Source organism: Acinonyx jubatus, chromosome B1, assembly GCF_027475565.1.
Source record: "Acinonyx jubatus isolate Ajub_Pintada_27869175 chromosome B1, VMU_Ajub_asm_v1.0, whole genome shotgun sequence".
Lineage (NCBI taxonomy): Eukaryota > Metazoa > Chordata > Mammalia > Carnivora > Felidae > Acinonyx > Acinonyx jubatus.
This window is the reverse complement of record NC_069382.1, coordinates 130,461,170-130,487,220: the sequence shown is the minus strand read 5'-3', so window position 1 is coordinate 130,487,220 and position 26,051 is coordinate 130,461,170. Positions and strand designations below refer to the sequence as shown.

Here is a 26,051-nt window from a genome sequence, read left to right as displayed (position 1 = left end):
TCACATTCTATAATTTTAAGAACTGTTGTTAGCAGAAAGTCAAAGTCAAATTAAATTTACCGAAGATATAACTCTGTACGTTTTCTTTTTAAATTTTTATTTAAATTCTAGTTAGTTAACATACAGTGCAACATTCATTTCAGGAGAATTTGGTGATTCATCACTTATGTACAACACCCATTAATCATCATAAGTGCCCTCCTTAATATCCATCACCCATCTAGCCCATCCCACACCCACCTGCCTTTAGCAATTCTCAGTTTTTTCTCTATAGTTAGGAGTCTCTTATGGTTTTTCTTTCTTTTTTTTCCCTTCCCATACGTTCATCTGTTTTGTTTCTTAAATTCCACATGAGTGAAATCATATGGTATTTGTCTTTCTCTGACTGATTTATTTCGCTTAGCATAATACACCGTAGCTCCATGCATGTTGTTGCAAATGCCAAGATTTTATTTTTTTTGATGGCCGAGTAATATTCCATTGTATATATAAACCACATCTTCTTTATCCATTTATCAGTCTATGGACATTTGAGCTCTTTCCATAGTTTGGCTGTTGTTGATAATGTTGCTATAAACATTGGGGTGCATGTGTCCCTTCGAATCAGTCTTTTTGTATCTTTTGGGTAAATACCTAGTAGTGCAGTTACTGGATCATAGGGTAGTTCTATTTTTAAATTTTTGAGGAACCTCCATATTATTTTCCATAGTGGTTGCATCAGTTTGCATTCCTACCAACAGTGCAAGAGGGTTCCCCTTTCTCCACATCCTTGCCAATACCTGTTGTTTCTTGTGCTGTTAATTTTAGCCATTCTGACAGATGTGAGATGGTATCTCATCATAGTTTTGATTTGTATTTCCCTGTGATGAGTGATATTGAGCATATTTTCATATGTCTGTAAGTCATCTGGATGTCTTCTTTGGACAGATGTCTATTCATGTTTTCTGCTCATTTCTTAACCGGATTATTTGTTTTTTGGGTGTTGAGTTTGAGAAGTTCTTTAACATTGTACATTTTCTTAAGTTAAATTTTAAGTATTCACTGATAAATAGCAGAAAAGATTTAAACCTTATTCAATATTTATTTTCTTAACACTAGCAGCCTTATATTCATCAAGAAATCTTATGATAAATAATTTAACATAGAACTAATTCAAAAACTGTGTGAAATAGTACACTAAGTCTAGTTAGGAAGAACAGCAATGGAGTATTATTTCAACTAGAAGGATGGCTCTATTTCTAGCAAGACTGAAGGCATAGATGAAGAACTGGCAGTGATACATGATGGAGAAGTTTAACAACTGACCTAGAGATTAAAGATCTTCCTTCAAGTCTTGACTCTATCAGCTATCTATCTGTCATTTGACGAATTGTGAATCCCACCCTATCATCTGTCAAGGTGAAGTGAGCAGAAATATCAAGATAAGTTTATGTATATTAAAGTAACCAAGTGAAAACTGACTATTGCTAGAAGTAATATCCTACAGTGGTAATACTATGAACTGTCCAATACTGTAAGCAAGTATTCACTACAAATCTTTCTTACAGAGATGCTAAGGATACTCATGTCAGGCAGATCGAGGTATAAGCACAAAACCAGATTTTATTTGCATTGACTTGTCTTTACTCTATTAGCACATTCTGTTGTACCAATTGTATAATATAAGGAAAGACATGGAGTTCAGGGTTCATTTTAGATGTGGTTTGCTCTCTTGCTTATCACCTTTTCAACTAAAAGGAGTCATATAACATTTGAAAAAATTTCCAAAGAAGCCATTTGTAAGGGAGAAAGGATAAAGAATGGTGGCCAGTTTGGCAGGTTTCCAGCAAGGGCATTATGGAAGGCAAGGGATGGAGGAGATTTTCGGCTTATTAGTAGAGAACTGCTCCCCCTCTGCACCCTTCCTCCTCTGCTCTCCCTCTCCAAGCTGAAAGAAATGCAGAAGGACAGCAGCTTATCTTCTTTCAGAAATTTTCTGCAATCAAACTCTGTTTTATTATTATTATTCCCACATCTATAACACCATACCCTCTGGAAATGTGTGGAATCCCTGAACCACACAGAATCCACTTACTTCCGTACAATTCAGTCAATCTGGGAAAATGACACAAGATTTGTAAGAGGTAAACCCTATGGGAAGATATTTAGCTTTTTAGTGTTTGACTGGATCTACATAACAAATTGTCCCCAAAAGAAAACCTTTAAAATGTGTCTATATGTAGATGTGTTATTCAAACATTTGGTTCAAAGGCATTTTTGGTGCCTGTTTATATAGTGGGCAACAGCTGCAAGGGAAAACACATTTTTAGGAGAAAACAATGGGTCTGTGGGAGCTTCTTTCTGTGAACATAATTTATCCCACTTTTGTAATTGCAGAGGACATGTATAATTTCAGCTGGAGTAGCTCCAGCTACTAAAGCACAATTCCTAGGAGTGGTCATAAATTCTGTTTTCTAAGAAATGCTTGGTCTGGGTGGCATCATGCTGGTCTTTGCGGACACATCTGTCAACCAAATGTTAGCCACCAGCTATCCAAAAAACAAGGACAGAATCTTAGACATAGTAGAGACGGAGGAAGAGAAGGGATGAGAAAAATTACTTTGTCTATTTAAAGGAGATTGATTCCTCCATTTGGCAAAAAAGAAAAAAAAATGGCATAAATCCTTTAGCTTGATTATGGATGATATGGATCATTTGGGAGACATCTACATGATCATCCAAGCCATTAAAAACAACATTAAAACAACAACAATAATAACTTTCAGGTTATTTTAAGGCTGCTGACATGGTCTCAAATGATTCTGATTTGTGTGTGTCTGATTTACTGCTGTGTGAATGGTGGTGCCAGGATATCTGATCGTGAAGAAAAGAATGTTCTAGTTCTGTCTATTATCAGCATGTTTGCTTGGAAAGTACCCCCTCCCCAACCACCCTCAAGGACGAGTTAGGAGCCGATTTATGATTATCATACCATTTCCTGGCCCTAACCCACTGGTTCTTGTTTTATTACAGACTCAGAATTGATCAGCCAGTATATATTTGGTCTTGAAGAAAATGCTGCTAAAGAGTATGGGTGTGCATTCCCAAGACTTCTCATACTAATTTCTTAGGTTTCTCATACTAAGTGATAAACTTCCAAAGGAAAATTTATTTCTTCCCATTCTCTTTGGCATTTGGGTCCTGGAAGATCCCCCTTCTAATAAATTATAATCAACATTTTCAGATTTATATTTATTGTATCTTGTAGAATCTGGTAGTTCTGAAGGAAATATTCTTTCAGAAAGTATTTTATATCAATATTTTGAGTCATTCATTCTCTGCTTGGGAAAAAATAATATTAAAACAAAAAAGAGAATTTCAAACCACTATATAAACACATTTTCTTTTAAATGGAGGATTTCTAAATTAAATGTAGGAAGGAGAGATGTAATAACAGAAAAAAGGGTATTTACCGGTATTGCAGTTGCAGTTCCCAAAATGTATAGGAGAAAAACTACAGTCTTCATGCTTTCTAGGCCTGCGAACGAAGAAGATAATTAGCAGTGGTGGGTAAAAGTTTCCTTGTGAAAAATGAAAAGATAATCTTCTTAGCAAATAATGAGCTTGATACTAACCTTTGTATTTAAACGCGATTACTGTCTTTACAGTAATGCCTTTACAGACATGTGAACTAACATGTCTGGAAAGACGGATTTAATGACAGTTTTTATCCAGTTGTGTCTGTGAGAATGACTCCTTGATTTTTTGGCCCAGCTGTGTTTGGGCAGCACCTATCTCTGTTTTTGACTGTGTTTCCATGAATAAAGATGCTATGCAGATTTAAGTCTTAAGATTTGTGAGTGTTCACAGTAAAGATAAAATTGACAAAGTGAAGTAATATAGTTTGTCAGGTTGGGATAAAATAGCCTGCCTCTTTGGTGGTGGAGAAACCCATACATTCAATGCAGAGTTTTAGGAATGAGACATTGTACTGCCTAAAGTGGTCATCAATGTTCACCTAATGTATAAGTCTCACATTGCAATCTGTGGGTTGGTGGTAGCCTGCAGATGGGTTTGGTTTGGCAGGCACTGTGTATTTTAATTTAATTTAATTTAATTTAATTTAATTTAATTTAATTTAATTTTAATTATTATTTTAAGTTTATTTATTTTGAGAGAGAGAGCGAGCAAGCGAGTGAGCGAGCAGGAGGGGAGCGGCAGAGAGAGATGAAGACAGAGAATTCCAAGCAGGCTCCATGCTGTCAGCACAGAGCCTGACATGGGGCTCAAACTCACGAACCGTTAGATCATGACCTGAGCCAAAACCAACAGGTGGACACTTAACTGACTGAGCCACTGAAGTGTCCCAAAGCATTGTGTATTTTAAACTAGCATTTTAAAATTCAGAGGTTTCATGCAAAAACTCAGATTTGCAGTTTCTCTTGAACCAGTGGGCCTTTTAGCAACAAAAGGTCTTCATGGCAAAGCCAGCTGGTTCTGAGTAGAGACTGTCCTTTGTAAGGGATGCTGGCATTTGTACCTGGTCTGTTTCACTTGTTATTTGCCTCGAATTTGAGTTTCGTTTGTTCCAAATGAACTTTTTCAGTTTAGAGATGAGGCAAGCAAGGCTCAAAGAGGCTAAGTAAATTGGCCTCCAGGGGAATTTTCTTAAAAGGAGTGAGCTGTATACATTTCTCTGCAGAGTATCTCTAAGCCTAGTAGTCCAACTCCCACTGGTATTAGGAACAGAGTTTTTAGTCTTTAAAAGAGATTCTCTGGATCGCTTAGAAATAGTAGATGTCTCTTTTAAGTTATTTTTTGCAATCATAGTTTTATACATAAATGTATAAATCTATAGAGCTTTAAAAAATATTTTGAGGTTTATAGAGAAAGTGAGTTCTCCTACTGAAATAGAAATATGTGTATATTTCTAAACAAATACTTAAATGGATATTTAAAATAAATATATATTTAAAAATACATTAATGTCAAACATTCTGTGATTTAATACTGTAACAGCTATCACTTCACACACACACACACACACACACACACACACTCCCTTCCTAAAATAATTACATCACAATTGCTATTTAAATCACTATTTAACATTTATGACAATGTGCATACTCTTCATAGCTGAGTCAACTAGTAATTTCCTGTGTTGAATCATACTTACATTTATTTCTTGAACAATATTGTGTTTTGTCTAGCCCTAGAAATTGCCTCCTCTTTTAATGTACTTTTCCAGGTACATTTATTCTTCCCAAATTGTCCAACAAAATTTAAAAGTTCATTTTAATATGCTAACAACAACGACTACCACAACAGAACAACAACAACAAACCCATAGGGGATCCCCAAGCCCCATTTTCCTCACGGACATGTCCCTCCCAGGTGTTGGCTCTCTTGCTCCATTTGACAGAAGCCCTCCTCCTCCCCCTCCCCAAGCAGCTACCCTGCTTTCCTCCTGGGATCTCTAGTTACCACCACCCTGGGGATCCCCCTTGCTCTTTCTTGTGTTTGAGTTCTTGCTTCCTAGATCCCATATATTTTTCTATCTTGGTGTTCTCCCTCATTTTTATGGAGCACATACTCCAGAAGCTTCCTGAGAAACAGTATATAGGAGACAAAAGTTTTGAGACTCTGCATAGCAAGAAAACATGAGTATTTCATCCTTCACTTGATAGACAGTTTGACCGGATATAGAATTTTAGATTAGAAAAATTATTTTAACGTTTATTTATTTTTGAGAGAGAGAGACAGAGAGTGAGAGCAGGGTAGAGGCAGAGAGAGAGAGAGGGGGGAACAGAGTTTCCAAAGCAGTCTCTGCTGCTGAGAACAGAGAGCTTCATGAGCAACTTCAACTCATAAACCATGAGACCATGACCTGAGCCAATGCTTAACTGACTAAGCCACCAAGCTGCTTCTAGATCAATTTTTTTTTCTCAGAATTTTAAAACATGATCCATTTTCTTTAGTTTCTGGTGTTGCTAGTAAGAGCACCAGTGTTGGTTTTTCCCATTTTTTAAAAATGAGAACTGTTTTTTTTCTTTCTGTAAGCTTTTAAGTTTTTGTCCCAAGTTTTAATATTTATCTCTAGTATTTTAAAATATTACCAAAAAAACACACAAAAAAACCCAAAAAAATAAAATATTACAATATCTGCCTTAATTTGAATCCTTTTGAATTTTTTTTTCAACGTTTATTTATTTTTGGGATGGAGAGAGACAGAGCATGAACGGGGGAGGGGCAGAGAGAGAGAGGGAGACACAGAATCGGAAACAGGCTCCAGGCTCTGAGCCATCAGCCCAGAGCCTGATGCAGGGCTCGAACTCACGGACCCCGAGATCATGACCTGGCTGAAGTTGGACGCTTAACCGACTGCGCCACCCAGGTGCCCCAATTTGAATCCTTTTAAATTTACTTCAGGCACTCATTAGTCTCTTTGAATTTGGAAATTCAACTGTTCTGAGAGATTTTAATATGTAATTCTTTGATAATTTTTGTCCCTCTAGTTTTTTGTATTTTCTTTCTGGAATTCATAATAGTTAAATGTCGACTTTTGGGATTGGTTTTCTAATTTACTTACAGTTTTTGTTCTTTTTTTCCATGGTTATATTATTTTTGGAAACTTCCTTAATCTTTTTTTTTTCCTTAATCTTTTAAAAAAAAATTTAAACGTTTATTTATTTTTGAGACACAGAGAGAGAGACACAGCATGAGCAGGGGAGGGGCAGAGAGAGAGGGAGACACAGAATCTGAAGCAGGCTCCAGGCTCTGAGCTGTTAGTACAGAGCCCGATGCGGGACTGTGAGATCACGACCTGAGCTGAAGTGGGCTGCTTAACCGACTGAGCCACTCAGGCGCCCTGGAAACTTCCTTAATTTTATCTTTCATCTCCACTATTGGTTTTTTAAACATTTTTTAAACATATTAAAAACATTTCAAACATTTTTAAACTTTCAATTTCTGATTTCCTGATGTTCCCCTCTTTAATATTATCCTCTTCTGTGTTCATTAGTGTGATATACTCTTATCTTTTTGAGGATATTAATTAAATATTTTAAAATTTTCCTTTGAGTCCTGCATTTTCTGTTTCCATATTATCCCAGTTTTTCTTGTATATTTTGGTCTTTGATTTTTATGTTAAAAGCTTTTCTCGAATGTCCAATGTCTTTGGTTGTATGGTAATATTTAGTAGCAAGTCACTACACAGCCAGTTAGACATTTCATGGGCAGGGCTTGACACCTTGGAGAGCTACCTTGGAGGGGCTGAGATAGGAACCTAACATTTTTGATGTGGTGCCCTCAATGTCATTGTCAGATTTTTGTTCTTGGAGAGATTTTTTTTCTAGAGAAGATCTCCATACCTCCAACCCCAGGGAGTGGCTAAAAGCTTGGTTGCTACATTCTGTGAGGTGTAGGAGTGAAGGGACTGGAGGTCTCTCAGTGCAATATACTGACTCTCATCCCCAGATTTCTGTATGGCACCATATCCTCCCCCATCCCCACCGCCTGTCCCTATGGTGCCTATCTAGAGCCCAGGACCAGAGAATAACCTTCCCTTTTCGTTAAGGTTGAAATGGGGAGTCCTCTGGCAGTAGACACAGAAGGAAAGATCTGACATCTGTTTATCTGACAGGCTTTCCATCAGTCCTCCTGGTTTCAACCTCTCCCCTTACCTCAACTTTCAAATGACCTGGTACTTCCAATTCTTGAAACTTTTCTGGGTTTTGCAGTGTGAACTGTCTTCTTTATCTATGGTACCCTTCTCTGAAAATCCTTAGATTTAAGCTTTCCCTATTCTTCCAACTGCTTGCTACCTTCTAAAAATTTGCTGGAATCTTTTATCTTGTCACCTCCTCTCTTTTCTTTGTTATTGTGAGTTTATATTATTATTTCTCTTTTTCTATCATTATACTGGAATTTTAGCAGGGAGTGGCAATATGTTTCATTACCCCATTTCAGTTTTTTAAATCTTTATTTTTGAGAGAGAGAGAGAGAGATAGCAAGTGGAGGAGGGGCAGAGAGAAGAGGGAGATGCAGAATCTGAAGCAAGCTCCAGGCTCTGAGCTGTCAGCACAGAACCTGACGCAGGTCTCAAATGCATGAACCACAAGATCATGACCTGAGCCGAAGTCAGATGCTTAACCAGCTGAGCCACCCAGCACCCCTTCATTACCCCATTTAATCAACAGATTATTTCCATTTCTTCATCAGATTTATATCCCCATTACTACCACTACTACTGTTATTACTGCTGCTGCTGCTGCTTCGAGGACACATAGGAATTACTATGGGTCTGTGTTCTAACTTCGCTAACAAATAAAGATTTTATTGAAGAAAAGGAGCCTACAGGTACTAGCACAGACTTCCTTATCATGTTAGAAAAAATAAAAACACTCTTTCACCTATCCTCCTATTCAAACCCCCGAGGGTGGGCTGCCCAGACTAGGGAACAGTGTGTTGGAAGAATGGAGATTAAGTCTTGGGGGAAAAACTCAAATCACATATAACCTTATAACACCTTAAAAAAACTAATCAATTCCATGTTTAATGAAAGTAACATGTACTCAGCTTGGAGACTTAAATTTAATTCCTCTAATGGACCCCTCTGAAAATGACTGTACATAATGTCAGAAACTCAGAATACTGACAGTGGCATGTGTGTTCCATTTATATCTTGAAATAAACATTTAGAACTAGTAATGATGTGTAACAAATACTGGAAGTTTATATTATCAAAGTGCCTTGTGTTTATCAAACAGATTTACAAATGAGATATTATCTTATTTGACCTTTGCAACAACCCCATGAAGTGGGAGATGAAGAACAGGACTAGAAAGGCTATGACAGGATAGGCTGGAAGTTGGAAAGATGTTAAGAAGGGAATCGGGCTCAAACTGAGCTTTCCTGGCTCCAGCTCTGGTGCTTTTGTAGCAATTTTGCAAATAAAGACCTCTACTTTACCTCTTACACAGATGTAGGGAAGGAGGAAAAACAAAAAAAACCAAAAAAAACTTCTGAACAGTACTGGGAAAAATTTGGAATTCACTTTGAGTTTTTAAACAAAGCATTCCAAAATGTTAAGGTTTAAGATTTTGCATACTTAGTAAATACATTCTTTTGTGTTGAGGAAAAAAAAGTCTTGTCATAGAAAGTTGGTTGGGTTATTTGATATCAAAAGTCCCTTTCAATGCTTTTTTAGTTGAAACAAGGCAAAAACATAGAAATTCAATTTCCTTTGAATGAAGAACATGTTTAAATAAAAATATATAGCAACTCCCTCTACCCCACATTCTAACACTTCAGGGATATTGAAAAACACCTTGGAATTAAAAAAAGCATGTAACTGTCAGGAAAGCTGAATTCTGGCTCCAACACTGTTCTTAACTGGCTAAGAGGCCTTGGATAGCTTACCCTTTCTTAGATACAATTTTCTTAAGTGATGAACAATGAAGCAGATGACCTTGATGATCCTTTAGCTTTAGTATTTTATAATTCTAAAATTGAAGATAATTCTATGAATTTCATGAACCATAAAATGATGCTTTTTTCTGTAAACAACTAAATCCACTGAAAATATATTCATGATTTTATTGTATCAAAATTAAATATATTATATTATGGTATTTACTGCTTTGAGCATATAAGTGGTATCTATTTCCTATCTTTATTATTGATGATAATTTAAAATATTTTATTCTCTCAGTGAATGTTAATGTAAAAAGTCATTGAAAAATGCAGTTTCCTTCCTCCATATTCAGAATTTAGCATTCATTCATTTTATCAGATTTATGAAACTAAATCGTTTATATTTTATTAAAAAAATTAAAAAAAATTTTTAAGGTTTATTCATTTTTTAGAGACAGAGACAGAGCATGAGTTGGGGAGGGGTAGAGAGAGAGGGAGACACAGAATCCGAAGCAGGCTCCAGGCTCTGAGCTGTCAGCACAGAGCCTGATGCGGGCCTCAAACCCACTTGTGAGATCATGACCTGAGCTGAAGTCGGACGCTCAAACAACTGAGCCACCCAGGTGCCCCTATTTAAAAAATTTTTTTAATGTTTATTTATTTTTGAGAGAGAGAGAGACTGGGAGAGGGTAAGAGAGAGAGGGAGACACAGAATCTGAAGCAGGCTCCAGGTTCTGAGCTGTCAGCACAGAGCACGATGTGGGGCTCGGACCCATGAAACGTGAGATCATTATCTGAGCTGAAGTCAAAAGCTTAACTGACTGAACCACCCAGGCGCCCCTATAATCATTTATATTTTAGATCAGCCTATACTGTTTAATAGAATAGTTTTAGAAAACTGTAAAAATATAAAAGAGTACAGTTTAAAAAAATAGTACATTTAGTGCAGGGATTCTTTATCTTGGCACTGTAAACATTTTGGGTGGGTAATTCTTTGTGGTATCTAGGATGTTTACAGCATCCGTAACTTCTACCCACTAGATACCATAGCAAGTCCCCTCTTCTACCCACTAGATATCATAGCAAGTCCCCTACCTGCCACCAGCTATGACAACCAAAAATGTCTCCAGATATTGCCAAGTATCTCCTGACGATAAAATTGCCCTGACTGAGAACTACTAGTTTGGTAGAAGGGGAATGGTGCTTTGGTGCTTTGTCGACTATGTGATCTTTGGCAAATTACTTAAGCCTCTAAGCCTCAGATTCCCCATCTAGAAAGGGGATAATGTCTGTGATGGTTAATTTTAGGTGACAACTTGACTGGGCTGCAGGATGTCCAGATATGCCGTTAAACATTATTCCTGGGTATGCCTGTGAGGTTGTTTCCAGGAGATATTGGCATGTCTATAGTATATCTATAGCATATCTATAGCAGATTTATAGCATAGATCTATAGCATATCTATGCTAATACGGCATACGCTATCTAATTCAGTTTTGTGAAGATTAGAAGAAATAATAGTTGTAAAACTGCCTGATACCCAGGACACTCAATACATTTTTATTATTTTTTCTCTCTTCTTTCATAAAAGTCAAATTGTGATTCTTTTTATTTTTGAAGGAAATAAATTGTTTATTAAACCAAGAACCATAAAATACCCAGGAGTAGACCTAACCAAAGATGTGAAAGATCTGTATGCTGAAAACTATAGAAAGCTGATGAAGGAAATTGAAGGAGGTACAAAGAAATGGAAAAACATTCCATGCTCAAAGATTGGAAGAATAAATATTGTTAAAATGCCAATACTACCCAAAGCAATCTACACATTCAAATTGTGAATCTTGAATAAACAACTCAGAGCCTCAGAAAATAATATAAGTTTTGCTGTGAGGTCAGAATATTTTTCCAGTGGAATATTTGAAGTCTCTTTTGCCTACACATTTACCAAAGTTCCTTTTAACTTCAGTTTTTCCTACATTCATCACAAATGACAATGAAATTAGGCTAAGAGACTGTTACCACATTTTCTTATAAATAATAGCAACATAAAGAGTAAGCAAGAATCATCAAAAGTGTTGTGGGTTTCAAGACTAATTTCCTTTGATTTTAGTTTTTATAGCAATATGTATAGTTAAATTTGAGAAAACATTGCCCTTTAACTTGATCATAGGATCTCATAAATTCCCTTCACTTTCTTGAATCTAATGCAGCTGAACGAATCAAGAAGAAACACATGTCCAGTTGGCCATAATGTGCATCACTCATTTACTCTTTTATCCATTAAGTGCTTACTAGACACTGCCTAAGCACAAGGCCACATAGTTGTTGTTGTTTTTTTTTTAATGTTTATTTATTTTTGAGAGAGAGAGAGAGAGAGAGAGAGAGCAAGCAGGGGAAGGGCAGAGAGAGAGGGAGACAGAATCCCAAGCAGGCTCCATACCATCAGCACAGTGCCTGATGCAGGGCTTGAACCCACGAACCATGAGATCATGACCTGAGCTCAAACCAAGAGTGGGATGCTTAACCGACAGAGCCAACCAGGCACCTCTGTTTTTTTTTTTTTTTATGTTTATTTTTGAGAGACAGAGAGAGATAGAGATCGAGCGGGAGAGGGGCAGAGAGAGAGAGAGAGAGAGAGAGAGAGAGAGAGAGAGAGAGAGAATCTGAAGCAGAATCCAGGCTCTGAGCTGTCAGCACAGAGCCTGCCGTAGGGCTTGAACCCACAAACCATGAAATCATGACCGGAGCCGAAGTTGGATGCTCAACAGCCTGAGCCACCCAGGTGCCCCTACAAGGCTACAAAGTTTCTGTTTGAAGAGTTAAAAAGGAGGAAATCAAGGAAATCAATGATTTAGTATAGTGTGATGTCTACCTAATGCAACAGAAACAGAGATAAGAAGCATTTAAAATTAGATAGTTAACATTACTAACATTTACTAAGTCTTAGGTGCTAAGTTATAGACACTGCTCTGAGGGCTTTGCACATAATACCTCTTTAATCTTCACAATGATCTTATGAAATAGCATTTTGTTTTCATCATTTTACTAGTAAGGAAAATAAGGTTAAATAACATGTTCATGGTTACACAAGTGGCAGAGCCATATTTGAGACCTGGCTGTTTAGTTTTATGTCTGTGTTCTTAACTACTATGCTAATTTGCTCTTCTATAGAAAAAGCTTTCAGAGAAAGTAATTCTTGACCTGATATTTGGAAAACCAATCAGTGGTAGTTTGCTGTCTCAAAGATGGAAAGAACCTGGAGAGTCGAAACAGTATAGATGAAGGTCCAGGGACATAAGATAGCAAACATTTGAGTCACTAGGGTGTTAATAGGGGAAGTAGAAGGAGATAAGGCTCAGAAACAAGGCAAATCTCTGTGCTTTAAACAAGGAATTCCAATTAAAAAGCTATGAAGTCTCAGTGGATGACTGTAAGCTGGGGAGTGGTATAATCAGGTTTGTATGTTAAAAAGGGAGACAGACCAATGTGGAGACAGACCAGTACAAAGACTTACTAAAATGAAATTGCAATATCACAGTGAGAAGTGGACAGACCTTTAAATTTTGGCTGCGGTCTTGGAAATGGAGAAGGGATAGATCCAGCTTGTACTGTCTTGTGAGAGCCAACTGTTAAATTTCTAGGAGTACTGGGAACTATTAAACAAAGCCACTACTAAAAATTACATTATATACACTTAATTATATTAAAAACAAAGGAAATAAATATTCAAAACTCATCACTTCATACTCATTTTACTACATTTTGCTGTTACTTACTCTCAAGGTTATTTATGCCTGTTATATCTGTAGGTGGAAATATTTTATAATGTGTGCTACCATGCATCTCTTCCCAGTTCTGTTCAGTGATGTCATGTCTGACATCAGTAGCTTGAAAACAGCCATGGTGGGATGATTATAACATGAAAATCATCAAATGCCACCCAACAACCTCTCTATCCCCACCCCATCCTGCCCAAAGCTGGTTATTAAACATTTACCACTGGAGACTTCTGAGAACTATTTAAAGGCAGAACAGATAAGCATTAATGACCAATTGGACACTGTGGGAAGAAGAGAAGGAAAAGTCTTGGGTTATCACATTTATAATTTGGGCAGCTGGGCACATTTATCACCAAGCTAAGGGATTATAAGAGAAGGATCTGGTTTTATTTTTGTTTTTTAACTTTTTAATGTTTATTTATTTTTGAGAGAGAGAGAGAGAGAGAGCGCGCATGAGTAGGGGAGGGGCAGAGAGAGAGGGAGACACAGAATCCAAAGAAGGCTTCAGGCTCTGAGCTGTCAGCACAGAGCCCAACATGGGACTTGACGTACAGACTGGGAGATCATGACCTGAGCTGAAGTCAGAGGCTTAACTGACTGAGCCACCCAGGTGCCCTGGGGAGGAGAAGGATCTGGTTTTAGAAGAAAGATGATAAATTAGTTTCAGACTCATTGCATTTGAGTAGAGACATACTTGGATAAATAGCTGTGGAGGTAAGCATAGAGCTTGGGGCTAAAGTAGAGTTTTGGATGCTATTACTATCAGAAACCACACAGTGAGTAGAGCAGAGGGCAGGAGCCACAACCGTGGTGAGTAAAGACCATTAGGTAACATTAGAGGATTAGAAAAGGTAAAGGTACAAAGGATGAGGGAAAGGAGAGTCACATAAGAAAAAGAAAGTATTAAATGTCATAGAGAGGTCAAAGTAAACAAGGCCAGTGAATTATCCATTGCTTTTGCAAATACAGAAGTTATTGGAGAGTGGAGGGAGAGTAAGTTTGGTGCAATAGTGTTGGTATAGGCCAGTCTGCAGTGACTGGAGACTGTATAGACAGTGATGTGATGAAGACAATGAATGTAGATTACTTGTTTAAGATGGTTGGCTGTGAAAGGAAGGTAAGATGGTAGCTAAGGGGGGACATGTGGTCACAGGAAATTTTTATTTGTATTTAAATGTGGTCATTAAAGCATTTTCTATGCTGAGGGGAAAGCATAAGTAACGAATGAGAAGAAAAAGGGAGAAAGGAGATTTGCTAAACAATGATAACCCCAGTGAACCACAACTTCTGGGCTTTATGCCCTGTGACTTTGGCCTTGGTCTTGTGACTTGTTTCAGCCAATGGAACATTAGCAAACATGATGCCAGCAGAGGTTTAGTAAGTACTGGCATATTGGGATTTGTCTTTCTATGAAAGTCATTTACCATGCTGTAAGACAGTTTGGGCTAGAGACAAGTTTGGACCACTGCATGATAAGTGGCCACATAGAACCCTGGAAAATGACAGACTATCTGGGATGGTTTGGCCCCAGCTGAGTTCCCAGCTTGTCTGGAGACATGTGAATGACTCCAGACAAAAATCACCAGAAGAACCACCAGGGTGAGCCCAGTTCAGATTGCAGAATCATGTACAAATAAGGGGATTGTTTTAAGTCATTTAGTTTTGGGTTGGATTATTACGCATTAATTTGATAACTGAAATGGAGAAAACAGAGAAGCTGCCCAAGTCACTGTGAAGACAATATTGCACAGTGATTAAAGACACAGGCTCTGACACAGGCCTTCTGGGCTCACTACTTAATTTGCATAATCTTGGTTAAATTATTTAGTTTTGGGGCGCCTGGGTGGCTCAGTCAGTTGAGCATCCAACTTCAGCTCAGGTCATGATTTCAAGCCCCACATCGGGCTTGCTGCTGTCAGCCTGTCAGTGCAGAGCCCACTTTGGATCCTCTGTCCCCCCTCTCTTTTTGCCCCTCTCCTGCTTGCGCGCACATGTGCGTGTGTTCTCTCTCGAAAAATAAATAAAACATTAAAAAAATTTAGCTTTTTTGAGTCTCAGTTCTTCATCTGTACAACGATGAAGTGAGATGACAGAATCTCAGGAAGCCTTTGATAAATATTTGCTGGTCTAATATTAAAGCACAGGTGGAAGGTTTAATTTTGAAGAGAAGAGGGATTCTTTGTTCTTTCAGACAGAAGGGAGGAAGGCTTAACTATAAGGATATATTGAGGCAAGGCCCCAGGAATTCATGAAGTTGGACTTAGCTATACCTTTTTTACATTTATATAACATTTCACAGTGATAAAGTACTTTCTTTATACTCTCTTCATTTGATCCAATAAAGGAAGGAAGTAGACATTTAACTATAAAGAACCAGAAGCTTAAAGAATCTGAATTACTTTGCTAAATGCAAGGCTTAAGAGGTGAGCAAGGACATTTGCAATGACACGGGTGGAGCTAGAGTGTATCATGCTAAGCAAAATAAGTCGGAGAAAGAGAAATACCATATGATTTCATTTATGTGGAATTTAAGAAACATGAACATGGGATAAGGGGGCAAAATAGAAGGAAGCAAACCACAAGAGACTCTTAATTATACAGAACTGAGGGTTGATGGGGGGAGGTGGGTAGGGACTGGGCTAAATGGGTGATGGGTACTAAGGGGGGCACATATGAGCACTGGGGTGTTGTAAGTGATTAATCACTAAATTCTACACCTGACACCAGATTTACCATATATGTTAACTAATTAGAATTTAAATAAAACTTCAAAAAAAAAAAAGAGGTGAACAATTAGAATGCACTGCTTTGGACTCTGAATTCAAGATTCTCAAATGGCTGCGGAACTGGCTGCAGACAAGAAATCAGAGATTCGGGCATTGCGCCCTGGCTCTGCCAAGTACTAACTACTACTTTTGAGCAAATTACTTAATCTCTCCAAACTTCATGTATAGAATGAAAATAACAATTCCCTGCAATGTCAAAGAGAGCCATTGAGGGGCACCTGGGTGGCTCAGTTGGTTAAGCATCAGACTCTTGATTTTGGCTCAGGTCACAATGCCACGGTTTATGAGTTCAAGCTCCGTGTCGGACGGCACGAAGTCTGCTTGAAATTCTCTCTCTCTCTCTCTCTCTCTCTCTCTCTCTCAATAAACAAACAACTTAAAAAAATGGGAATCATTGAGGTGGAGAAGCTCTTTGCAAACTCTGAAGTAACAGGCACATGTAAGTAATTATTATTTCCATTGCCCTGCCTTGTGCATCTCATCAATATTATTATAGTCATTTATGTCTTCTATTAAGTATGACATAAAGGAAATGAATCTTCAGTGTTCCTTTGCTTTTTCCCTCCATTGTTCCCTGTCTTCTTCTCCTTGGTGATCTCAAACTGCCCAGGAGACCTAGTTCCAAACATGTTTATGTTTAGTTCACTCATTAAAAACAAAAACAAACCTGTCCTATATAACACATATTTAAATTCTAGTTTTCTACATGCTTCTAATCCATACTTAGGAGAAAAGGATATTCCTGAACTAATGTCTTCCTAGCCTCAGGTAAGAGGTATTTTCACATTGGCTTTAGCCCATAGGAGGCTACCACAGTGCTGAAAATCTTGGCATAGCTGTGGGAAGACGTAATAAGACTTGGAGCGAGTATAGAGTTTGTCACATGACCTCTGTCAGCCAACTGTGCAGGTTTTTTGACCATCAACTCAACATCTCCTATGTGATCCCTGATTATTGACTGTGTCCAGGATGGAACTATTTTTTAAGGGTCTCATGTTTATTTCCATCCTGAAAAAACAAAATATGAAGACAGAATATAGCTGTGTCATTTAGAATGACCAAAGTGGGAAATCACCCTGAATTTTCAAACTTTTTTGTTTTGTTTTGTTTTGTTTTAAAGTAGGCTTCACATCCAGCATGGAGCCCAATGTGGGGCTTGAACTCACTACCTGAGATCAACAGCACTCAACAGACTGAGCTACCCAGGCACCATTCAAATTTTCACTTACAAAGCAGATAACAGTGTTATCTTCTAAAGACTGGACCTCGTGAAACAATCTAGTATCCAGAATGTAGAAGGCCTCGAGTTCTTGTGCTGTGTCCTATGTTGTCCTTCAGACCAGTCTCTGGGCATTTTTGTCTCACTGAGCTAATTGTATTTGCCACACACTGATCAAAATAATTTCACAGCCTTTAGCTTATTTTAAGAACTGAACAAATGTGCTGATTTGTATAAACAAGACAGAATAGAGAACTTTCCTGGAAAATGAGAGATATTTTGAAAATAACTGTCACACTGAAGACTACAGGGAGGCTTAATTAGCTGATGCTTGCAAAGTACTTTGAAAATGAAATTCATGATGTCCTTGCTAAGTATGATGAATACCATTTAATCTTGGATAAGTAAAAAGTCACATATTTTGAGGCATTCAAATTTGGTGTGCACTGTCTACAAAATGCAGAATGTCCTTTTTGTAGAAAGAACAAATAAAACTCTTGGTGAAAAATGAAGAAATGAGACAAATTTTTGAATACAAAGTTATTAATCTTGAAGACTTAAATATGGAGTGTTGATGTGAAATTAGATCATTATTTAGCCCAACTGAATGAGTCTATCCAGAGACATTGGCATGGCTGAAAGAACACTGGTATAGAATTGGAATCTAAGTTCCAGACCTGAACTGCATCTGCCAGCCAAGAGACTTTTTTTATTTTTATTTTTTTAATGTTTTTATTTATTTTTGAGATACAGAGAGACAGAGCATGAGCAGGGGAGGGGCAGAGAGAGAGGGAGACAGAATCCAAAGCAGGCTCCACGCTCTGAGCTGTCAGCACAGAGCTTGATGTGGAGCTCAAACTCACGGACTGTGAGATTATGACCTGAGCCGAAGTTGGACGCTTAAATGACTGAGCCACCCAGGCGCCCCACCAAGAGACTTTTTGTCAAGTCACTGGTTTCTTCATCTACAAAGTAGGAAAAATTATAGTACCTTTCCTATTTACCTTCTAGGGTTGTTTTGAGACCCAATGTGACCATATAGTCATTTGATGATTTCACCTGTAAAAAATGAAATGAAGGGTATCATTTCTTTACAACATTCATGAGGGAAAAGTGGCTTAATAACTCCAATAATTAATGCTTCACCGAGACTTTAACTCATCGCTTTAGAGTTCTTAAGTGTTTTCTTTCTTTCCTTTGTACCACTGTTTCTTTTCATGGGTCTGAAGAGGTTAGAGATGAGAGGTGATAAGGAACTTTGAGGCGAGCCTTTTTCCTCTGTTAGGAGCAGAGTGTCTCATTACCAAACTTTCAGGAGAACCTCATTTGGAATTTTAAAAGATGATAGCCAGACTGCATTTTATAGGAATGGCCTTTCTGGGGAAATGTAGGATTTGACATTTCATATGCCTGAAGTTCTTCTACTGGCCAGCCCATGCAGCATGGAAACAAACAGCCAGATGAAAGAAACATTTAGCATGGCAGAAACATCTAAACATCCCCATTAAGAACCAAACATCCATGAATGTCAACAGCTTACATGGGTAGCTGTTTTAAGACCATTTCTACCATTTCTTATTTAATACACATAAACATTACAGTACAGTGAAGATGACTGTAAATTCTTTGCTGTTCCTCCTGTAAAGAGGTGGAATCTAATTCTCTTCCTCTTAAATCTGGACTGACTTTAGTTACTTGACCATATGATTGAGGCAGAAGTGATGTCTGAGGACTCTGGAGTTTGGCTCATAAGAAGCTTTGGCATTTTGACCTAGATCTCTGGGATATTTGTTTTGGGAGGCCTGATCTTCTTAGTAGGAAACTCGATCCACCGAAGACACTGTTCAATGGTGCCTGCAGATTACAGCTTTCCATCTGTCTTTGCAAAGGCATAGCATATGTGAGCACAGCCACCTTGGACCCTCCAGAGTAGCTCATTTGCTATTTCAGTACCTCTGAGTGACCTGCCCAAACTCCACACCCACACAAGCTTGAGACATTATGAAATGGTTATTGTTTTAAGTCACTAAGTGTGCAAGCAGCAATACATAATCAGAATATTAAATATCTTGAGTGAAATAGCATTCAGGTATAGTCAGTAGTAGTAGCATCACTTATCTTCACCCAAATATAGTTTTATTGAAAAAGTAGGCTTTGGGGCATCTGGGTAGCTCAATTGGTTAAGCATCCAACTTCAACTCAGGCCATAATCTCGAGGTTCATGAGTTTGAGCCCCGCCATCGTGCTCTGTGCTAATAGCTCAGAGCCTGGAGCCTACTTCAGATTCTGCGTCCCCCCTCTCTCTGCCCATCCCCTGCTCACTCTCAAAAATAAACATTAAAAAAAAAGAAAAAGTAGATTTTTATCATTGACTATTATATATAATAATATACTAGCTTTTATTTTTTGAGATTTTACTATATGCCAGGTACTACACTAAACGTTTCATCTATGAATCATCCATGTATTCCTACCTATTGCCTCACCTCTACCTCAAGGCATATCCATTCAGTGAGAGCTTCCTGAGCTCTGGACCACTGTGACCAGTCATGGATGAGGAGTCATGGAAGATGGAATTATTTTTCAGGGACATTCTCAAAGATTTCACTCTCTCTCCAGCTCAGGAGAAATGAGTACATTCTCCCTCTTCTATAATGTGTAATTGAAAGATTACTTTAATTATTATCTAGAGGATCTCACAGGCTTATCTCAGGCAAGGCTGTGCAATAGCCATGTTTCCACACCTCTTCATCATTCCTCTCAGATCTCCTCATCTGATTGTACCACTCATCACTCACTAATCTCACTGGGTCTCATTTCATAACTCTGTATAGGATGGAGCCATGGAGGCTGTGCTCTTTTCTTTTCCTCAGGCATTTGCCAGCCCTTCTGAAAGTTTCCACTGTTGCCTATGTTAAAAATGATTCCAACAGGCTAAGAGAGCATGAAGATCTGAGCAAACATGGTGTCTTTTTTAAGATTTTATTTTTAGGTAATCTCTACACTCACATGTGGGGCTCAAACTCAACAACCCCAAGATCAAGAGTCACACACTCCACTGACTTGATGCCATTGTAAACATGGTATCTTGAAATCAGTTACAGGTTTTTACTGACCTATAAACAAGGTCAAGTCTTTTTTATTTTTTTGAGAGACAGAGAGTGTGTGCAGGGAAGGGGCAGAGGGAGAGAGAATCTTAAGCAGGCTCCTTGCCCAGCGTGGAGACCAACATGGAGCTTGAGCTGAAATCAAGAGCTGGGTGCTTAACTGACTGCACCCAGGCGCCCCAAGGTCAAGTCTTCTGACTTTAGTAAATCTCAGGCTATGATTCCTCTGGTTCCTATCATATCATATAGATGGTATATATAACTGAAGCTGAATCAAGTATAGTAAAAATGCTTTGCTTTTGGAGCTGTTTGAGAATGGTATAGTGGGAGAAATTATTTTGGCCATATTTATTTTTCTTTGCTCAGATAATATTATGATAAATGTCTTTTTATTTCTTCTTTCTCTGTGCATACAGGGTTTTCTCATACTTATTTTTTTCCTGCCCTCATCTTTTTGTATATCATTTGGGGTAATAGATACTTGAGTGTGGCCAGAGGTGGATATACTACGAAGCTAAGAAGCTTAAGCTTTAGAGCTCCTCACTTGAATGGGCTCCTTACAAAGTCCTACACTTAATTTTGATTTTTCTATTTGGAAAAAGAAGTCCCCACACATACAGCAAACTTTTGGTTCACAAATTCTGAATCTACTCCTGAGTATGACTTACCTGAAGGCTTGGGGCATTTGTCATATTGCAGACTTAATAATATCCGAATGGTTTGCTTCATGTTGTTAATGGCATGACAATTCACCTTTTGAAGCCTAGCCCATGATGTGATCAGACATATTATTCCTATTCTTTTTCTGCCGTTAGTTCTTTTCTCTATCCGTCCCCCCTCCTCCCAGTTTATTTTATTCCCTACGTCCCTGGAATTACTTTCCCCTGAATGCCAGGTTCTTAACTTTCTGCTCTGACTATTCTTATTTGAATTTCCCTTATTAGTTAAACTCTACCAGCATAATATAAAACCTCTTTGGATTCAATGGAAAATGTCTCCCTTTTGTTAATAGAGTAAGTTGGTTGTTAAGCTCTGCTAGTTGGGAGAGGAATTTCAAGTGCTTTCAGCTTTGTGAATGTACCAAGAACTATTCACTGGGGTAGTTCTCTTCCAGGATTAAGAAAAACAGTAAATCATACCTAAGAGCAGTTCCAAGTAGCCTCATTCTCATGGTGTTGGGATCTGCTGGGGAACAATGGTGGGCTTTGATGAGTAGTTCTTGTGTGAACCACTAATGAAAGCACTCACTCCAAGTAGAAGTCCCTCCAGGATTCAGCACATGGTTGAAGCTTCTCATGTGCTTTGGCGAGGTCCAACACATTAAATAGGGAGAACAATTGCTTGCCCCAGTGGTGCAATGTTATTCATTACCTGTCTTCTCTGAAAGAAGCAGATACAATAACCCTAATGAATTTTATGGTTGAGATTTGAGGAATTCTTTGAAAATAGGGTGAAAAACCAAAGCATATTTAGGCCTTCAGAGAGGAAGCTCCAAAAGATTCATTTAAGCAAGGAGAGGACACAGCTGGTCTACAGCTGTTTTCTACCTCTCCCACACTGGGAAAAGATTCTTTCCCCCCAGAATCTAGAAACCTTCCATTTGTTCCTCCAGATGCACACCATATCCACTCTCCACTCTTCTCCACCCTGAGCTATCCCAGGGCCTGTGAATTGCATCATCAGGTTCTCTTGCCTGATGGTTTCTGTTGGGTACAGCCAGTGGAGTGCACTGCAGGAGAAATTTGGGCGAAGGAGGAGAGCAAAATCAAGGTATACATTTTCTCAGTGCCCTCTCTGTGACTATGTCCCTCTCCTGAAGGTCATAGCCCCTCTCACCTCTCAGTGATCCTCTCCATGCAGCATTTTCTGTCTGGGTTCAGAAAATGCTCCCTTCCATGGTATGAACAAATTTAGTTCTTATCAGTCTGTTCTTAGAACCCCTTGCAGGTTCTCTATACCCTGCCCACACCTTGATAAATAATCCCATTATACATTTTCTCAAGTCCCCAAATTCAATTTTTTTGGCCTGGATCTGTCATTTCCTTCCTGAAACCTTGACCACACAACACTTGATTCAAAATTCAGGATTCATGGGTTTGGATATTTTCAGATCCTTTGCCAACAAAGCTGCCTCCTGCTCCCCAGTGCTGCCCTGTTTCAAGTCTGTCCAACAGTTGCTGTGGGGATCCACTTGGAACTTTTGTTGGTATGAAGATTATTCGATGCTAAGGGCATTTGAGATTAAACAGATGCAGAAAGAAACCTTCTTGGAGCTTCCTTTATCTGACCAAAAGCAGAAACTTCTGAGAAATGAGACATTGCCATGAATCCCTCTTGAGGGCAGATTGTACTCCCAGGAGAGAGACCAAGAGTAAACCTACCACAAATTCCTCTCCAGGAGAGTTTTGTGGCCACTTATACTTGTATAAACAAACATTTTCACAAAGTTTCTTATCTCCAGTTTGTTCTAAAAACCCTTGTCTTTGCTAAGAAATCTTTTGTCCTTCTCACAGATGCTGTTTCTTCCCCTACTCCTTCCTTTCCCCTTTGAAGTTAGCTATCTATATAAACCTTAAACTTGACCTGCTTAAGGAGCCAGCTACTTTTGTTGGCTTCTGTGTGCATATGAATGAACTTTTTTCTCCTGTTAATCTGTCTTTTGTCAGTTTAATTTGCAGACCCCAAATACTGAATATAAGAGGGTGAGGAAAAGCTTTTTCCTCCTCTACATTGCCTTAGCTGGGGCACAGTTTTTTTTCTTTATGTTTATTATTGTTAATTTTTGAAGTAAGCTTCATGTCCAGTAGGCTTCAATCCAGTCAGCTTCATGCCCAGTGTGGACACTTAACCAACTGAATCACCCAGGAATCGCCATGTTTTTCTCTTTAAATGTAGCATAGCAGTCCTCATCTTTGGAGAGAACCCAAAGCTACAAAGTATTCAAATGTGATCAGCACTCAATAAAGATGATTTTGCTGATAAAATCACAAATTTTGAAGGGTGAATCAAGGAGTTTTAGAAACAAATATGGACAACTAGGTCTGGGAGTACCTATGGTTTTTTCACTTTATAGTCCTCTCCCATTTTTCTTGTCATGCAATCTCTAGAATGTTGACACCAGGATTAATCTGAAACCTTAGAAAGTAAGTTAGTCCCTCTGCTCTTTTCCCCTCCATTATGCAGTCTTTTCTATGCCAAAGGAAACCCAACTCATTAGTTCAGTCTGACTAAACATTTTAAACACTGTTCTAAAACCATTGTTTTTGGGTGGTTAGTCCTGGAACATGTAGAAATTTGCCTAATCAAGAGTAGTCTAATTAGCCAAATTGAAACAAAGTTGTATTTTGGATGAATAATACTGTACAAGGGAATCTGTTGTTAATTCTTTTTGGACAATGACTATTTTTGGTTTCATGACACTAAAAACGTACACACCACATTCAATAACTAGGCTACAGATCTTTAGAGCTATTAGCCCTATTATCATGATGCTGGGAAGTGTGAGGTGAGTCAGCCACCTCCAGCCATGACTATAACCTTAAACCTTACTGTGGCCACCATCCAAACACAGAGGATTTGAGAAAAATAAAACAAAGAACCAAACATATAGTAAACATAGGCTAGATTTTTGTCCGTTACCTTGTGGGAAAGAAAAGAAGTCAATCATATCCAGAACTCAGACTATAGTAACCTTGTATGTTTCTACCCAGAGTATTTTTCAAATTATAAGAAAACATTTGGTTTTGAAATCAATCACTTTAAATTGTTTTCAGATTACAAGGGGACATCAATCAGTTGATTTTATCAGTGAGCTAATGCTGTACTCCTTCCCTCCCCCCATACCTAAGAAGCTACTAAAATGCAAGATCACTGGGAGTACCAAGGTTTAAACCAAAAGCGTTCTTAGTTTAAAACAAAAGCCTGTAGTATGTTCCTTTACCTATATTTTAGGAAATTACTGAAAAGTTTTCCTGGAAAGAGCTTAACTTGCACTCCACTGTGAAGTCCTTGAAGGCTACTATTATGTGCTAAAATTGGGGATCAAGAAAGAAAAAGAGAGGGAAAGAAGACACTTGGGGTTCAGCATTTGTGTTTTGATTCTTCTGAATTCCAACAGAATGATGCATTGATTTAGAGTTAGTTCAAAGTTGTTTGGTCCTCAATGAAAGGTTGAGAAAACCCTCTGAACTAATGGCTTGAGAGTTAAAAATGATCCAGTGGGCTAAGAGAGCATGAAGATCTGAGTAAACATGCGTCTTAAAACCAGTTAGAGGTTTTCACTGACCTACAATTACATATATATGTAATTATATATATATATATATATATATAGAGAGAGAGAGAGAGAGAGAGAGAGAGAGAGAGAGAGAGAGAGGGAATAGATGATTAGGCAACTGAGGTTGAATCAAGTATAGTAAAAATGTTTTGCTTTCAGAGGTATTTGAGAATCTTTAAATGGTGGATTTTATACTTCTTTATGTACTTATATTAACTTTATGGGTGTAGCACTTTATCTGAACCTAGGGTGAACTTTATCCTGTTAAAAACACCCACTACTCCATACATATCTGATTGAAAACCTATTAGATAACTGGATGCTCCTTCTAAATTGCCCATGTTTTTGGATAAGCTGAAAACCTGGATTTTATACATATTCTGTGACTATAGTGATTGTGTAGACTGATAGATATTCGAATGTGGTTAAATTTTATTGTTTCAGCAATTATAGACTTATGCCAGGTACTTGTAAAATAGTATTTTCACAAATGACTATTTTGAGAACTGTCTCTGTTTATCTCATTCAGGTTTCAGGAATTTGGGTGACACTTCTGTAAGCAGCGCTGCAGTTTCTCATTATCCTCAAGTGAACAGGTGGCTGACAGGGTGGCATAGGAGGTCAAAGATGTCAGGAACAGATTATAGGAGGATATTAGATTAAATAATTCACTACTTTTTTTTGTTGTTCATTTAACATATTCCAAATTCAATAAAAAAAGTCATCTTGCTGATGATGAGGGACCATAAAGCAAGCAGAGGGCAAAGCACAAGCTAGCACCAATTCCAACCCCCTCCCCCCGCCCAGGGTGGGATGTATGCTACATTCTTCAGGCACTCCTGGCTGCCCAAGGACAAAGGAAAGGGAAAGAATACCAATGGTTAACTGATAGAGGTCACAATCATGCAGGACAGGAGTCTCTATCAGTTTACAAATATCTTAGTGAATTATAAGAAAAAGGCAATCTTATCAATAGCTTAACTTCCAGAAACCTATAGACTCAGTTTCCTGGAGCCCTTAATATCACCCTCCCCTCTATAGTGACTCGGGGAGCAAAAACAAGAAGGAAATGGCAGGTAAAATGAAATTTCCTCATAACCTGCAGCCCACTGACAAATACTTGAGGCAAATACAGAGTATAACATTTCTCCAGGAACCCCCTACCATCTTAATGATAATGCTTTGCTAGAGGGAAAACAACCGCAGCTCGACAATAGCAAGGCCTCAGGTATCTTAGGAGTTCTCTTTAGCATATCAAAGTCCCTCTGGAGGCCTCCCTTTTGCCTTTACCTCTCACAACTCCACAGTATATAACCAGTCACTCCTCACAACCCCAGTGCAGCTCTTTCTGCCCATGGGTCCTGTCCCTGTGCTTTAATAAAATCACTTTTTTGTACCAAAGATGTCTCAAGAATTCTTTCTTGGCCATTGGCTCTGAACTCTCATCACTCCAAAACCCCATCACTGAATCAAAAATATGTGTCTGGA

At 38.3% G+C, this 26,051-nt stretch overlaps 2 protein-coding genes across 8 annotated transcripts in view; one reads left to right on the top strand and one right to left on the bottom strand.

The window, feature by feature from the left end:
* The window catches only part of NUDT9 (nudix hydrolase 9), a 101,507-nt gene that overhangs the window by 64,745 nt on the left and 10,711 nt on the right, over positions 1-26,051 (top strand). Inside the window, exon 9 of one of the 4 annotated variants that reach the window (XR_008296246.1) lies at positions 3,013-3,818. The exons of the other annotated variants lie outside the window; for them this stretch is intronic. The gene's annotated coding sequence lies outside the window, so the exon portion shown is untranslated. Of the gene's footprint in view, positions 1-3,012; positions 3,819-26,051 lie in introns of those variants that run through there. 4 annotated transcript variants of the gene reach the window in all.
* Positions 1-26,051, bottom strand: part of SPARCL1 (SPARC like 1) — a 50,021-nt gene that overhangs the window by 15,891 nt on the left and 8,079 nt on the right. The window contains exons 1-3 of one of the 4 annotated variants that reach the window (XM_053217142.1): positions 18,186-18,218; positions 5,159-5,246; positions 3,453-3,517 (exon numbers count right to left, since the gene is read on the bottom strand). In XM_053217142.1, the coding sequence (XP_053073117.1) occupies positions 3,453-3,506 (54 nt within the window). In that variant the 5' untranslated portion in view covers positions 3,507-3,517; positions 5,159-5,246; positions 18,186-18,218. Of the gene's footprint in view, positions 1-3,452; positions 3,518-5,158; positions 5,247-18,184; positions 18,240-26,051 lie in introns of those variants that run through there. The other 3 variants (XM_015067213.3, XM_015067225.3, XM_015067220.3) reach the window with 3 other exon arrangements.